The following is a 13,242-nucleotide window of genomic DNA, read 5'->3' as shown; positions in this document are numbered from 1 at the left end:
CGCGGCGGGCGGGCCGCTGCTCATTGGCCGCGCGGCGACACCGCGAGTGCCTGCGCGCCGGCCGGGAGCGGCCGCGGCGCTGTCGCCGCTTCCCAGGGCGCGGAGCGGCGGGAGCCGCGGCAGCCGCAGGAGCGGCGGGAGGGTGAGCGGGTAAGCGGGTGGCGCCGCGCGAGGGGAGAACCGGTGCCGCTAGCCCCGGCCCGGCGGCGCGGAGGGGATCCCCCGCCTCGCCCGGCGTCGGGTTCCGGGGATGTCCGGGGGGGCTCCTGCCGCAGGCCTGGAGGCACGTCCCGGTTGACAGGGCAACGGAGCCACTCAGGAATGCAGCGGGCGGGCGGCTGGGCTCCGGTGGCCGCCAGGGCAGCTGGGGGCTGCCGCTGCCGGGGAAGGGGCGGGGGCGCCGGGAGCCGCTTTCTTCTCCCGGCGCTCGGGCAGGGGCAGGGGAGGTGCCCTTCGGCCCGCGGGTGCCGCTTCCTTCGCGGGTGAGGAGGGCGGGGAGCGCCCCCGGCGCCGGGAGGGACCGCGGGCAGGGGCGTTCACCTCCGCGCTCCTCCGCAGGGCGCGCAGCCGAGCGCGGGGCGGCTCCGGGGCGCTGGTGATGAGGGCGCCGAGCAGGGGCTGAAGCCGGCGGCGGGCGGCGACCATGACGGTGTTCCGGCAGGAGAACCTGGAGGAGCACTACGAGACGGGCGAGGACCTCGGCAGGTGGGTGCGGGCGGATGGAGCCGTGGCTGCTGAGCTCGGCGGGGCAAGGGGTGAGGACAGGCTCGCACCCGCGTTGCCATTCCACTTTGTCTGAGATGCCCGAAGATGGAAAAGGGCGTTGGATTTGAAGTTAGCGTGTCTTTGCCCATTTAATACGGGTTTGATGAGATTTTTGGACAGGGACAGTTCCTAAGTGGTGCCAGCTCAGCTCGACGCCCTCCCGGGTGCTGTGCGGCGCGTAGGGGCGAAGCTGCTGCCGGCGGCGCAGCTGTGGCACTGCGAGGCTCGCTGCTGTTCGCCGGGCGGGGAACTGGAAACGGGCTGGGCTGAAAGGAGAGAAGTTTGCATTGTTCATAGTGTGAAGGACTACGTTTGTAGTGCGTGTTGGATTTTTCTTTAAGAACGGGATTAGAGAAGTGAGAGTAGTATTTTATCGATACTATTGTGGTGAAGATCACTGTCTGAGCATCGCTGTTGGAGATGGAAGTCGGATTAAGGGATGTGAGCAGAGTGCTGCAGATGCAGAGCTGCCTGCTTGAACCTTGATTCTTGAACGCTGTGTAGTTGTGAGCTCCTCCGAGCTCACACTATTAATCGTGCCTTGTTTTTTCAGTGCTTTCCGTGTTTTAAAACTGTTTAAACACTGGATTGTGTTACATGAGAGTCCTTTTCCTCTTCTTTGCCCCTTCTAGAAGTCAATGGCATTCTAGCAAACCAACATGGAGAATCCTTTTCAAGTGTTCATCTTGGTGATTTCAAAGCATAGGATCAGTGTTCAATTAACACAGGGCATTCAGTATATATGGAGCAGATGCTCCCATATCTACCTGTGCATACCTTTCCAGTGAAGGGTCCAGTCATAGCAAATGTTGTGAACGAGGTGCTTGAATAGGCAGGAACTTAGAAATATTTCATGATTTCTTAAAATCAAAAAATAACCAAAACACCCAACCCACAACTAACCAACCAACCAAGAAGCCCCCCACATTATAAGAAAGTTAATTGCACTGTATTTCCAATAAACTTCATCCCATTTATATACAAGTTTGTTGATGTGACTTTGGCAGTAAATATGTACTTCTGTGTCCACATAGTGTTCTGGGTTGGCATTTTCATACATCCAGAATGTGAAGTAATACTAATTTGCTGGATAACTTGATAGGAAGAAGTGTCATCATGCTAAAGCATAAGTTTGGATTTTGTGGTCTGAACATTTTTTTTTTTTTTTTTTTTTTTTGGCATGTAATATTGTTTTATTTGATTTCCATTCTTTGTGACAAGAATACATAGTGTTCCAAAATCAGGTTTAGGTTTCTGGACTATTAAAAATAAAACCATTGTTGTACTTACAGGTACTGATAAATGATTGACTTTATAGAAGAAAATGAAGACACAGATATGTTGTGGGGTTTTAAGGTTCATCAGAGAGAAGACAATGTCAATATGCAAATTTAGAAAGTGTTAAGGTTTATGTAACTTCTCTTGTATTTTTTTTAAAGAGGGAGTGTCAGTGCAATGTTTGGTCCCTAATACGTATTTATGAAATAGAGCAATTGCCCTTAGGCCAATTACATAAGAAATGTTTAAATACGTAGAGTTCTTTTCCAAATAAATGTTCTTTGCAAGTCACAAGCTCCAGAACACAGCAGTGGAGAGCAGGCATTTCATTTTTACAGTATGGGAAGTGCAAACACTGAAAACATTAGGTAGTAAAACAACAACCAAAAAAACCCAGAACAAATGGAGGGTTTCAAATTCGCAGAGTGTTAGGTAATGGCATTCAGTTTAAAAATGGTATCTTCATTTGATCACTTACCAACAGGGTATTACAACACTGAGGGGTTGATCCATCCAATGGCTATATAAGCTTGGCATGAAGTCTAAACTTGCCGTGTTTTATGAATTTTAAAGAATGTTAGAATCTACTCTAGTTTTCACTTGAAAAAGGGTAAAGGCATCTAAGAACCTCATCAATTTTATCTACATATGTGAGAAAATACCAGTGGATGGTAAAACATTGTGAAATGTTTGACAGGGCTTTTGCTTTAAAAATGGAATATAGTTACTTAAAAGGGCCAAAGTTTTCACTTCAGCATCACTTTAAGAAACCAGGATTATCCCAGTGTGAAATGTTGGCATAAAACCGTAAGAGTAAGCAAACCTCAAGAGGGTTGTTGTATGGTTTATTTCAGTGGTGTTTTAAACTTGTTTTTGAACTTCAATTTCTAGGGTTACACAAACTACTTTTTTGTAAATCTGTCACTTTCCATTCGTCACTACCCCTTAGCATGTTTCTGACGATTAGGTTTACATATAAATGTAGTTACCCTGAGGCTCAAAACTCAAAAACCAGTGAATATTAAAAACACCTTTGACTTTAAAATTTCCTGTATTCATTTGGGCACACAAATTGTGAATTAATACTTCAAGCAATGATGAAAGTTTCCGTTTTGCAAAATCAACTGATTTTTCTCCTTCTCTTGGAAGAATGCTTTTATTTCCTCTTACTTAGCTGCAGGCATGAAGCAAACAAGGTGAATTAATTAACAGGTGAGTTTTCATTGACAGAGTTGTGTTTGAATGAAAAGTTCCTAGGCCAACCTGCCTTTTGAGAGAGCTCAGTGAAGATGCAAATACTCAGGTATTTTAATAATCTGCACTGTTTTCCCTTGTAAATTATTTAAGTCTTTGTTACATTACAATACTTCTGACAGTCACTAGAATAAAAAGTCATTTGAATAAGAAAGGTGTGTTGAAGAAAGCAAATGGGCTGTGTAAATTAAATTTTTGATGGAAAGCAGTAAAGGAGGTTTAAGTATTGCTTAGCGTAAAACCTAGGGTTGTTGGAAATAAGGAGAAGGGGATGATGGTGTTCCTGGACCAAAAAAAAAAGTGTTCTCTAGTTTTCTGATATTTTACCATGCTTTTGCAGAAAAAGTAATAAACAATCACAGTCCTGTTACCGACATGTCTGAGTTTTGTTCTGGTCATTAGTTCGTTTTCATTTATGCCTAGGGAGAATTAGAAAAAAGAAATTTGGGATTGTGAATATGGATAGAATCATCCTTATTTATTTTTCTTGCCTGTACGTGATTTCCTCTGACAAGTTCATGGCTGTTCAGGTTGGTTTATCTTGAGATTTTGTACCAAAGCAGTCTTGTGAGACTTATGGATCTAATGCTATCTTTAGAACATATAAGAAGATTTCTCTTGATTAATGTATGCCGCATTGCATACACTTTTTTTTGTTTTCCATCTTAGAGATTTGAAATTACATGTGTTACTTGTTCAGATGCAGGCTACTTGCAGATGCGTTAAATAATCATCTAACCATGAAGTTTCAAGGGGTGGTAAACATTATCATGGAAGAGCAACAAATTTGCTAAAAGCTATTTTGTCATTTTAATTCTGCCTGCAGTTGCAGGTGGTGTGACTGCGCATTTTAAATACCCTGCTGCAGTGCTTTTACTTCAGTCTGTCCAAAAGTCAGGAATTCAAGTTCAGCAGTATTAAAAACCTTACTATGGTGAGCAAGCAAGTAAAGACCTTCAAAGCACATGAAAGTTTTCAAAGTATGTTTTTACCTCCCATGACTGGCCTTGCTTGGGAATTCATACAGTATTGCTAGAAATGTGATGTTGCTTAAAAAATTTTAGGGAGAAGTAACTAAAGCTGTGTTATAAATACACACTGTGTTTGTCTGTGAGTTCCTGATTGTATAGACAGCTCCTTCTTCCTTCATCACCAACACCCACATTTGGTTTTTTTGGTTGTTTTATTTTCTTTCAAGCTTTCATGTGCTTTCTAAAAGAGATGCAGACTGCTATGGTAAAGTTTTGGAATTGAAGAATGGTATTTGCATTGCACTGTGGTTCACAATTTTTAGATTCTTCTTGATTCAGAAAGTAGGAAGAGGTATCTAACAATTTTGAATGTTAAGCTTATTTGGACCTGTTGGACTCACTAGGGGAACACTTGTAACTTGTTGAAGGAAAGCTACACTGAATCTTGCCAGTTTCAGAGACTGCTCTGTCTCTGCTTGGTAGCTCACTAAGCAGAGGTGCTAAGAGTAGAAAGCAGCAAGCTAACCCTGCTACCTAATGTACCCAATCTCTGAATCAGTTGTGAGAGAAAAATGCCTAGGATAACATGCTGAAGATGTTGATAACAGAGAATAGAGAGCTGTGCAAGTATGTATTTACATTCTGTAAAACGTTCCTCTACCTTTCAGAGTTGAGTGAAAAAAGATTATTTTTTAATTTTTCCCTGGAAAATTATCTCCATAGTAAGCAAGGAGTATGTAGGCTGAATATATAAATATATATATATGTGCATGAATGTATGTGTTTTTCGTTATTCAGATACCAGGTTTTGGTAGCACTGCTTTCTACGGCTGTGGAGGCTGCTTGTCATCTATCCAAACACCGTAACTGTAACTACATTGCACCTCTGTATTGGGAGAAAAGTAAAACCTCTGAAAAAAACCCAAATAAACTTGGATGGCAACTAGAATTTGACCTTTATGGCACTTTTCAGGCTTGACAACCTAAGCTAACCTTGCTGGCTATCTCATGTACTAAAATTGTGTCAGTATTATCAGGCTCTGTTGTGAGATTTATAGGACGTGAAACTCATTTCAGGTGATACTTCCTTTCAAAACAGTCACATTTAAAACCCATGACAACCATCTTTAATGATGTTATAGTGTAACATTTTTTCCTATGAATTACCAGAAAGTCGTGTGGGGGAGGGGAAGGAGCAATGTGAAAGATGGTGTCATAAGGCTAAAACTGTTGCATGTAAGCTATAAAATTTTTAACTGTGGTGCATTGAAATTTCCAGTTTCTGTTTCCTTGGGTTTTCTTGCTGTAAGTTCATCTCCATTGCTCCATTTTAAGCCATTGTTAACCTTCCTTCTCATACAGCAGTTAAGTGGTTAAACTCTGAAGAAGCAGAAGGTGCAGACCTCTGCGGTGCCATTTCCTGTGTTATTCATACAGGCACGGTGATAAATACTGCAAGTATGTAATTCACTGTTTTTATAACTACTTTATTCAGATTTTAGTAGTACATGATAATTAATTAAATTGAGTGGACTATGTAAGTTTTTCAGGGAAAAGGACCTCACCTCAGAAGGAACTCTCAAAATGTTCACAACAAAGCCCCTATTTGACCAGGAAACCTATTTGATTGACGCCTTTGTATGCTCTTTTGTTTTTATTTGAAGAATTGAAAGTTGTAGAATTCAAATTACATCAAATAACCCTTTCTGTGCTGGTTGTGAACCATGTACATGTTTTATCAGTCTTGTCAGTCCTCAGAGGAGAAGTTGGTTGTTCCATGCTTTTCTGTAAGTCCTGGCTTTGGTGGCTGCATGGATATTGAAAAGGAAGGTTTCTCAACTGGAAAGCATGGTTGCAAAAATGATGCATCTCAAGTCACTTTGCCTTCCAGACATGCCTCAAAATGTTTCTTTTTCACAAATGCACAATAATCTGCAAGCTGCTGATGACGCAGGGTGCAAGAGCTGTCACCATACCGTGCCACTGGTGACAATTACTGCCGTATAAAATGTGCTGAGAGGTTTGCTTTGTGAAAAGCACAAGAAATGCTGATGCTTTTTTGGGTATAAGTTGGTCCTGCTTACTTTATTTCTCTCTCTGGGGGAAAAGAAGGACTGTTTTGTATGTCTTTTAAAATACAGTGTAATAAAAACTACAGCTTGCTGATTATTCTGTGCTTTCAGTTTAAATGCACAAATCTTTGTAAATCTAAACTCATCAGGAAGCAGATAAAAATGCTTGTCTGATTTTTCTTCTAGCCAGGCTCAGTGAGGCATGATCAGTACCAGAGCAGGCATGTTAGGGGCGTGCTGAAACTTCAATCTGTCCTTCTGGGCTTTCCTTCTGTGCTTATGGGGTTTTTTTGGTGTTTGTTTTTTTTTCCTCCCTATTTTCTCTCTTTACAGGTGTTTGAGTATGTCAGTTTCTCTGCTGGAATTATGTGTACTGAACAGAAGTTGGCCCTTTTAGCCTAGGAAGGGGAGGCTGACACTGCCTTTTCATGAGAGCTTTGTTCAAAGCTCAGGCTGCAGAGTTGGTGGTTGAAAGGATCAGTATCTCTTTCCTCTGCTGTGTGTTTCTGTGTAGGTTGTTTTGTTTCAGGTTGGGTTCCTTTTATTAATGTAGTGCTGCTGTCAAAGGGGAAAAATACCCCACCTTGTATCTAATTTATGGCAGATGAATACTCTCAGATCAGCTGAAAGCACTGAACATAAACCGACAACAAGGATGTTTAAGCTGGAAATTAGGAGAACTGTGGGTGGTGCAACAGTTCTGGAGTAATCGTCACGAATGGTTGTTGCAGTTTGTCAGAGGTATTCAAAGCTGTACAAGGAGGAGATTGCGTGTTTCTTGTGAGACCCTGGCTTAATGTCCACGTGTCTTTCTGTTTTTAAATGGCTCGGTTAAAACAAACAAATTGTGCAACTTGTTGATACAACTTTATATTATGAAGAAATTATGCTGGTTAAAGCAGAGGCTCAGCAGCTTGTTTCCTGGATGGTAGTGGCTTTGTAGGAGCTCTGTCTCAAATAAAACTTGTTTCTCAAACTGTGTTTTGACCCCCTTGCAGGAAGATACGTGACACAAAGGAAGATTATACACTAAACCTGAACAGCATTCATTGACTTGCCACGCAGTATAGTAGGTCATACTTAACTGTGATGAGTTCATGGCTGAGATGGGTGAAGCTGAGAAAAGTGTAGACAAAGCCTAAAGATCTTCAAGCCTTTACTATTTTGTTGCATGTCTACCTTATGCAGTGAATTTTGGCATAACGTGTGAAATTTTGCAGAACTGGGTACAAAGTCCGATGCCAAGCAGTCTAATATAGGTGATGTTGCTAAACTCTCAGATCTTGTCTAGGAGGTGATACAGGAGGAGTGGAGCCTGCACATTTTGGTCAGTTGTTGGGTGACATTCCTCTTGCTTTTGGTCCAGTTATGGACCAGACTAATGACAGAGATGAGTTGTAGGGGCAGGTATGTCTCCATATCCTTGCAAACCTTGCTACATCCTCCTTCACATGTTACTTGTGGGTCTTGTCCCTTCATTTCAAAGAGATTGCTGCTGTCTTTTTCTAAAGTGAAGAACAGATGCTAAGCTAAGGTGGTGAAGCTGTGGAAAGAAGCTTCTTAAGAAAGAAGACTTAAGGCTTCAGTATATTTAGCTTGCACCACTATGCTTGGAGTGGTATGATATTCTTAATATGCTGGAAAAATTAAAATGATGGGTGAAACAAAGAAACTTTGGAAACTACATCTACATTCACAGATGATTCTGCAGGCTGGAATTGAAAGGCTGCTTGCCTCAAGGAAAATGACCTTATGGGACCTGTTGAAATGAGACCAGTCTGAACAGGGAATCTAAATTGTATCAAGATTAGCTTGTAACATTAAAGGACTGTTCTGGAAAAGGAGAAAGTTGATAAGGATACAGTCATTGTTGATATCTTAGATCAGTTTTAACACTCTCTTTCAAAGTTTCCAGGCATATTGCAGTCCTTGAAGATGTTGTCCTATTGTACTAAAAGTGCAGTATTATTGGCATGTCAGAGTTTTGTGGGTTTTTTTTGGTTGTGGCACACGTCCATGTTGGAGGGAATATCTTGTAATAGATGCATTTCACCCAGTCCCAGAATAGCTCACAGGGTTTAGGATTGCTGCAAAACACTACACTGAGTAATCCACATGGTGGTCTGCAGCCTTGTTCTCTTGATTTTAGAAGTTTAATTTCCTTCCCCTTATTCCCTCCTGTTTGTGCAAGCTGATGGGCCAAACCATTTCTGCTTCCAGAGGCAGTAGTGTTGAGGAGGAAGCATGGTTGTGTGGCTGCCCAGCCAATGTGAGTGCCTTGACCACCAGCAGCAGGGACCCTGTGCAGTGGTGTGCCACTCTACTAGAGCAGGTCTTCCCCAGTACTGTCTGCTTGCAGGTGCATGTCTCCATTTGTTATGAAGCTCAGATGGTCCTGCCTGTATTTAACAGAAAGAAAAATACCTTACTGGGTGGTTATGAACTTGTGGGGAAATGTCCAAAGCTTTGGAAATTTCATAGTCAGTGTAAATTATAACTGTCTTTACATACTGATTGAAAGGTGTAGTTTGAGATTTTTGTTTTGAATTATGCAGAGGAGTGAGGTTTTGGAAAGAATAAAAATTACTTGGGGCAATAGCATTTGTCTGTTCACTTCTTGCCTAAACAGGATGCTAAGAGCCTGTAACTGAACCTGTGTACTGGAAATATTTTATTTCCACTATGACTTTATTTGTCAGCAATTAATGGTGTGCTTCCAAATTTTCACAAGTTACTTGGAGTCCTGCTTTCTGCCTGGTATGTAAATTGGCTTCTGTGCTCTTGTACCTTTTCCTCAGTCTTCTCTCAAGTGTCAGTGGTTGTCCTAGCTTTAAGGTACTGGCTAGGTGTGCCTGTAGAAGTGTGCACTTAGAGTACCTGCTTTCATGCCATGGGAACTGATAGCAGAGGGACATTTTCCCCAGATCACAGTCTGTTGGACCTGTAGTGTTCTGAAGTTGTTAGTCTTATGGGACAGAGAAAGGCTGTTCATTTTCTGGAATCTGGTGAGTTTTAACTGTCTGGTGCTTATAGAGAAGTGGTATGGAGACACTCATCTCTTCTCCCCTGTTGTCTCTGCTGAAGTTTTTAGAGAAGAGGACTGAACTGCACTGCTGATATGGTATTTCGTAATCCTGTATTTCTAAAGGAGACTAAGAAAGCCAATTCATAAAACTTCAAATCATGTGTGTCCTTTGTGGTGTGTGTTATTTGGCACTGTGCTTACTTTGCCTGGCTGTGTAGGTATAACTGAGTGCAGCTAACTTCTGTGTTAAGGGATAATGTTGTATTCTGATGTGGTTTACAATTAAGTTATTCTGCCAGGTTAAATTATTCTGCCAAGTTTAGTGGGTGACAAGGTGTGGGTTTTTCCCCCTTGTGTTGGTTTTGCACAGCCTGGTTTTTGGTAGCAGGGGGCCACAGAGGTGGCTTCTGTGAGAAGCTGCTGGAAGCTTCCACCATGTCCAGCAGAGCCAATCTCTGACGGCTTTGAAGATGGACAAGCTGCTGGCCAAAGCTGGGCCAATTAGAGATTGGTAACACCTCTGTGATAATGCATTTAAGAAGAAAATCAAAACAAAGTGCACAAGAGGAAGAGGTGAGAACATGTGAGGGAAACAAGGTCAGAGGAGAAGGAGGGGGAGGAGGTGCTCCAGGTGCTGGAGCCGAGATTCTTCTGTGGGCTGTGGTGAAGACCATGGTGAAGCAGCTGGGCCCCTGCAGCCCATGGGGATCCACAGGGAATGCAGAGATCCATCCACAGCCTGTGCTGGAGCGGGTGGATGCCTGGAGGGGGCTGTGATCCAGTGGAAGACCCGGTGGAGAGAGGGGGTCCCTGCTTCCAGGCTGGAGCAGCCTGTCCTTGGAGGACTGCACCTCGTGGAAAGAGAGACCCACGGTGCAGCAGTTTTGGGAGGACTGTTCACCCATGGGGGGAGTTCACACTGCAGCAGTTTTGGGAGAACTGTTGCTTGTAAGATTGGAGCCACACTGGAGAAGTTCACAGAGAACTGTCTCCTGTGGGAGGGACTCCATGACGCAGCAGGGGAAGGATTTCTCTCCCTGCACAGCGGAAAAAAACCTTGGGTGACAAACTGACCAAACCCCCCTGCCCTGTACCCTATGCTGTCAGTGGGAAGGAGAGAGGGGCTGGGGGAAAAAGGTGTTTTAAGGGCTTATTTTACTTCTCATTATTCTCCTCTGATTCTGTTAGCAATAAATTCACTTTGTATCTCCATGTTGAGCCTGTTTTGCCCTTGAAGTGTTTTCTCCCAGTCCTTATCTCAACTCATGAATGCTTCATTAATTTTTCTCTCCTTTGCCCAGCTGTGGCAGAGGAGGGTGAGTGAGTGACTTTCATGGGTGCCTGGTGTTTGGCCAGTGTCAAACCACAACACCTCTTTGTCCACAGGGGAAAATAATATGTGTGTGTGTGTCTTACTTGGGTCCTACAGCTTTGAGGCCAAGAACTCAACATTGAATAACTCCGTCAACAAGACTGGGAGTTTATTATTGTATAAGAAGAAAACAGTATATGAGAATCTTGAATGGTAACAAATTTTATCTTTCAATACCTCTCTTCTTGCTAACTCAGACTGCTTTGTTGGGACACTTGGCTCCTGTTACCTTTAAGGAAGCTGATGCAGATGTAATCCTAGAGATAGATATTTCAACTTCTCTCCTTCAGCTTCCTTTTTCTATTAGGGATTTTGTTTTGTTTGCTTTGGGTTTGTGTGCATGTGTTTGTGTTTTGTTGTGGTTTTTATTGCTTGCAAATACAGACTTCAAACATTTTGGTATGGAAGTGCTGACTTTGTTGGTATATTATCTGTCTGGCAGTATTTTCTTATCTCCATGAGCAGGGCCATCTGCATAGAATTGCCATTGATTCCCTGGGAAAGGAAAGCATATCAGGGAATGGCTCAGTTCCTTATGTCTCATCTTTTCTCATGGCTTTTTATTTGAAAGGGCCTTCTGATACTATTTACTTCACATTCTTGCCTAAAAGAAGGATATCTCTTTTCCTGGTTTTGCTTCCAGGTCTAACATTAGGTGAAGAACAAACCATTCCGGATTCTATCTTGCAAAGCTGGTCTTCTTCTGCTGCCTCTTTTGTTCCTCGAGAAAGAAACTTTTACATTATTGTTCCTCCTAAGGGTGTGTTAGTTCCTGGTCAGTGCTGCCCTGCCTGCCTGCAAGCCCACCCGGGGAGGCTAAGCCAGCCTAGTGCAAGGGTCAGAGAATGGGATGGTCCTGTTCCTCACCCACTGAGCGGCATTCTTCTGTGCTAGCACTGGCACCATCATGAGCACAGCCTGGAAACGGGAGGGAATTACAGACTGAGCTCCCCAAACTGGGTCATCGTGGGCATGTCAGACAAGGATCAGTGCCAGCCGCCAGCACAGCATGGGAATGCATGGCCAGTGGGATGGGGAAGTCTCTGTTTGTGACAGTTACTGGCTCAGCCTACTAAAGCACGCTGTAAAGCCTGAACCCTCTGTGCTCTGCATCAGCACCGTGCAGGTCTGGCCAGCTGAGACCTCGTGGAAGAGCTGCTCTGAACTGGGAAGCAAAACCTGACTGTGATTAACCCTGGACAATGAGACTGGTGACAGCACAGTCTGAGTATGTTTTCCTGTGGCAGCAGCCATAGGGTAGCCAGACAGAGGGGACAACTTGGATTTTTTTTTTTTTTTTTTTTTTTTTTTTGGATGCTCTAAATTCTGAGGTGCCCATGCTTGTCTTTGAGAGTGAATAGCTGTGAATAAAAGCTGAAGATGTGGGGAAGCAGACAATTACTTGGCTGTAAATAGTGGCTCATAAAACCATAATGTATATGGAAGTTACTAAGGCACTTAGCATGAGATTTGTGCTTGTGACACAAACTGCTTTTTTTGTAATGCTATATCATCTTAAAAATCTGCCTTTAAGTCATGGAAAAGCAGTATTTTCATCACTGGCTTAAGTGATGTGTTTACAGCTCGGTGAGTTTCTTATATATTTAGCTAGCATCAAGTTAATAATTGGAGGAGAAAATCCAGAACTTTTCTACAGAAAAAATTACTCTGACATCCTCTGTGGAGCATAAGGAGGTTGTTTCTCCTTATGCTCTAATACTAAAAGGTTAGTGACACACCTGTGGGTTTTAATGATTCTTCATACCTGGAAGAAATAGAAAGTAACCAAACTTTAAATCCTTTCCACACCTTTAATATGTATAATTTCTAGGGAAAACTGATGTGTAACCTGTTGGGAGCTTTGCAGTCCATCCTCACTCCTGCTCTTAGTGATTAGATTTCATCCTTTTTCTAGCAAGTGTTTGACTGATCCATACTCCATGACTGTATTAAATTATTTTTTTCAAGTATACTGAAAAAAACATTTTCTTACACTAGCACTGTTTAATGTATTTAGCAGGTGCAGCTGAGCTGTAAAGGTGAGGAATTTCTGTGGTTTTGTTTGTGGCCATTCAACACAGATACTTTCCAGAGTCAAAATCTGCATAGGAATGCTGCTTATAGGCACAGTGTTATTGCTCATTAAGATGATAGGTCATACACTACTAAACAGAGAATTTCTGAAAAGGTGAAATGAAGAAAGGCTGTTCGTTGTGATGAAAGAGTGGATGAGACAAGTGAGGTCTGATAAGCATTATCACTAGACTTTTCTTCCCTAAGCTGAAGGACAAACAGCCCCTTAGGAATGTTTCAGAACCCGTTGCTGAAAAGAGAAGCGTGTAACTCAAAACACTAGTTATGAAACAGCAGGAAGAACAGTCTTTAGCATCACCAAAATCAAATGTTTGTTCTGCTCTTATGTTTTAATATTCACACCAGTCTCCTGGTTTAAGATTTTATGAGCTAGTGATAACTGAGCTTTTATAATCAGTTCTGAGTCAGAGT

General features: G+C 42.8%; 1 protein-coding gene across 2 annotated transcripts in view; it reads left to right on the top strand.

The window, feature by feature from the left end:
• The first annotated feature begins 88 nt into the window (after positions 1 to 88).
• DAPK1 (death associated protein kinase 1) overlaps positions 89 to 13,242 on the top strand; it is an 87,400-nt gene continuing 74,246 nt past the window's right edge. For both annotated transcript variants that reach the window (XM_042033164.1, XM_042033162.1), the window contains exons 1-2: positions 89 to 150; positions 559 to 705. In XM_042033164.1, the coding sequence (XP_041889098.1) occupies positions 644 to 705 (62 nt within the window). In that variant the 5' untranslated portion in view covers positions 89 to 150; positions 559 to 643. The remainder of the gene's footprint in view (positions 151 to 558; positions 706 to 13,242) is intronic.

This window comes from Corvus kubaryi, unplaced genomic scaffold, assembly GCF_017639235.1.
Source record: "Corvus kubaryi isolate FWS band 111438036 unplaced genomic scaffold, C.kubaryi_AGA036_p1.0 37357, whole genome shotgun sequence".
Classification (NCBI taxonomy): domain Eukaryota; kingdom Metazoa; phylum Chordata; class Aves; order Passeriformes; family Corvidae; genus Corvus; species Corvus kubaryi.
This window is presented reverse-complemented; position numbering and strand designations above follow the sequence as displayed.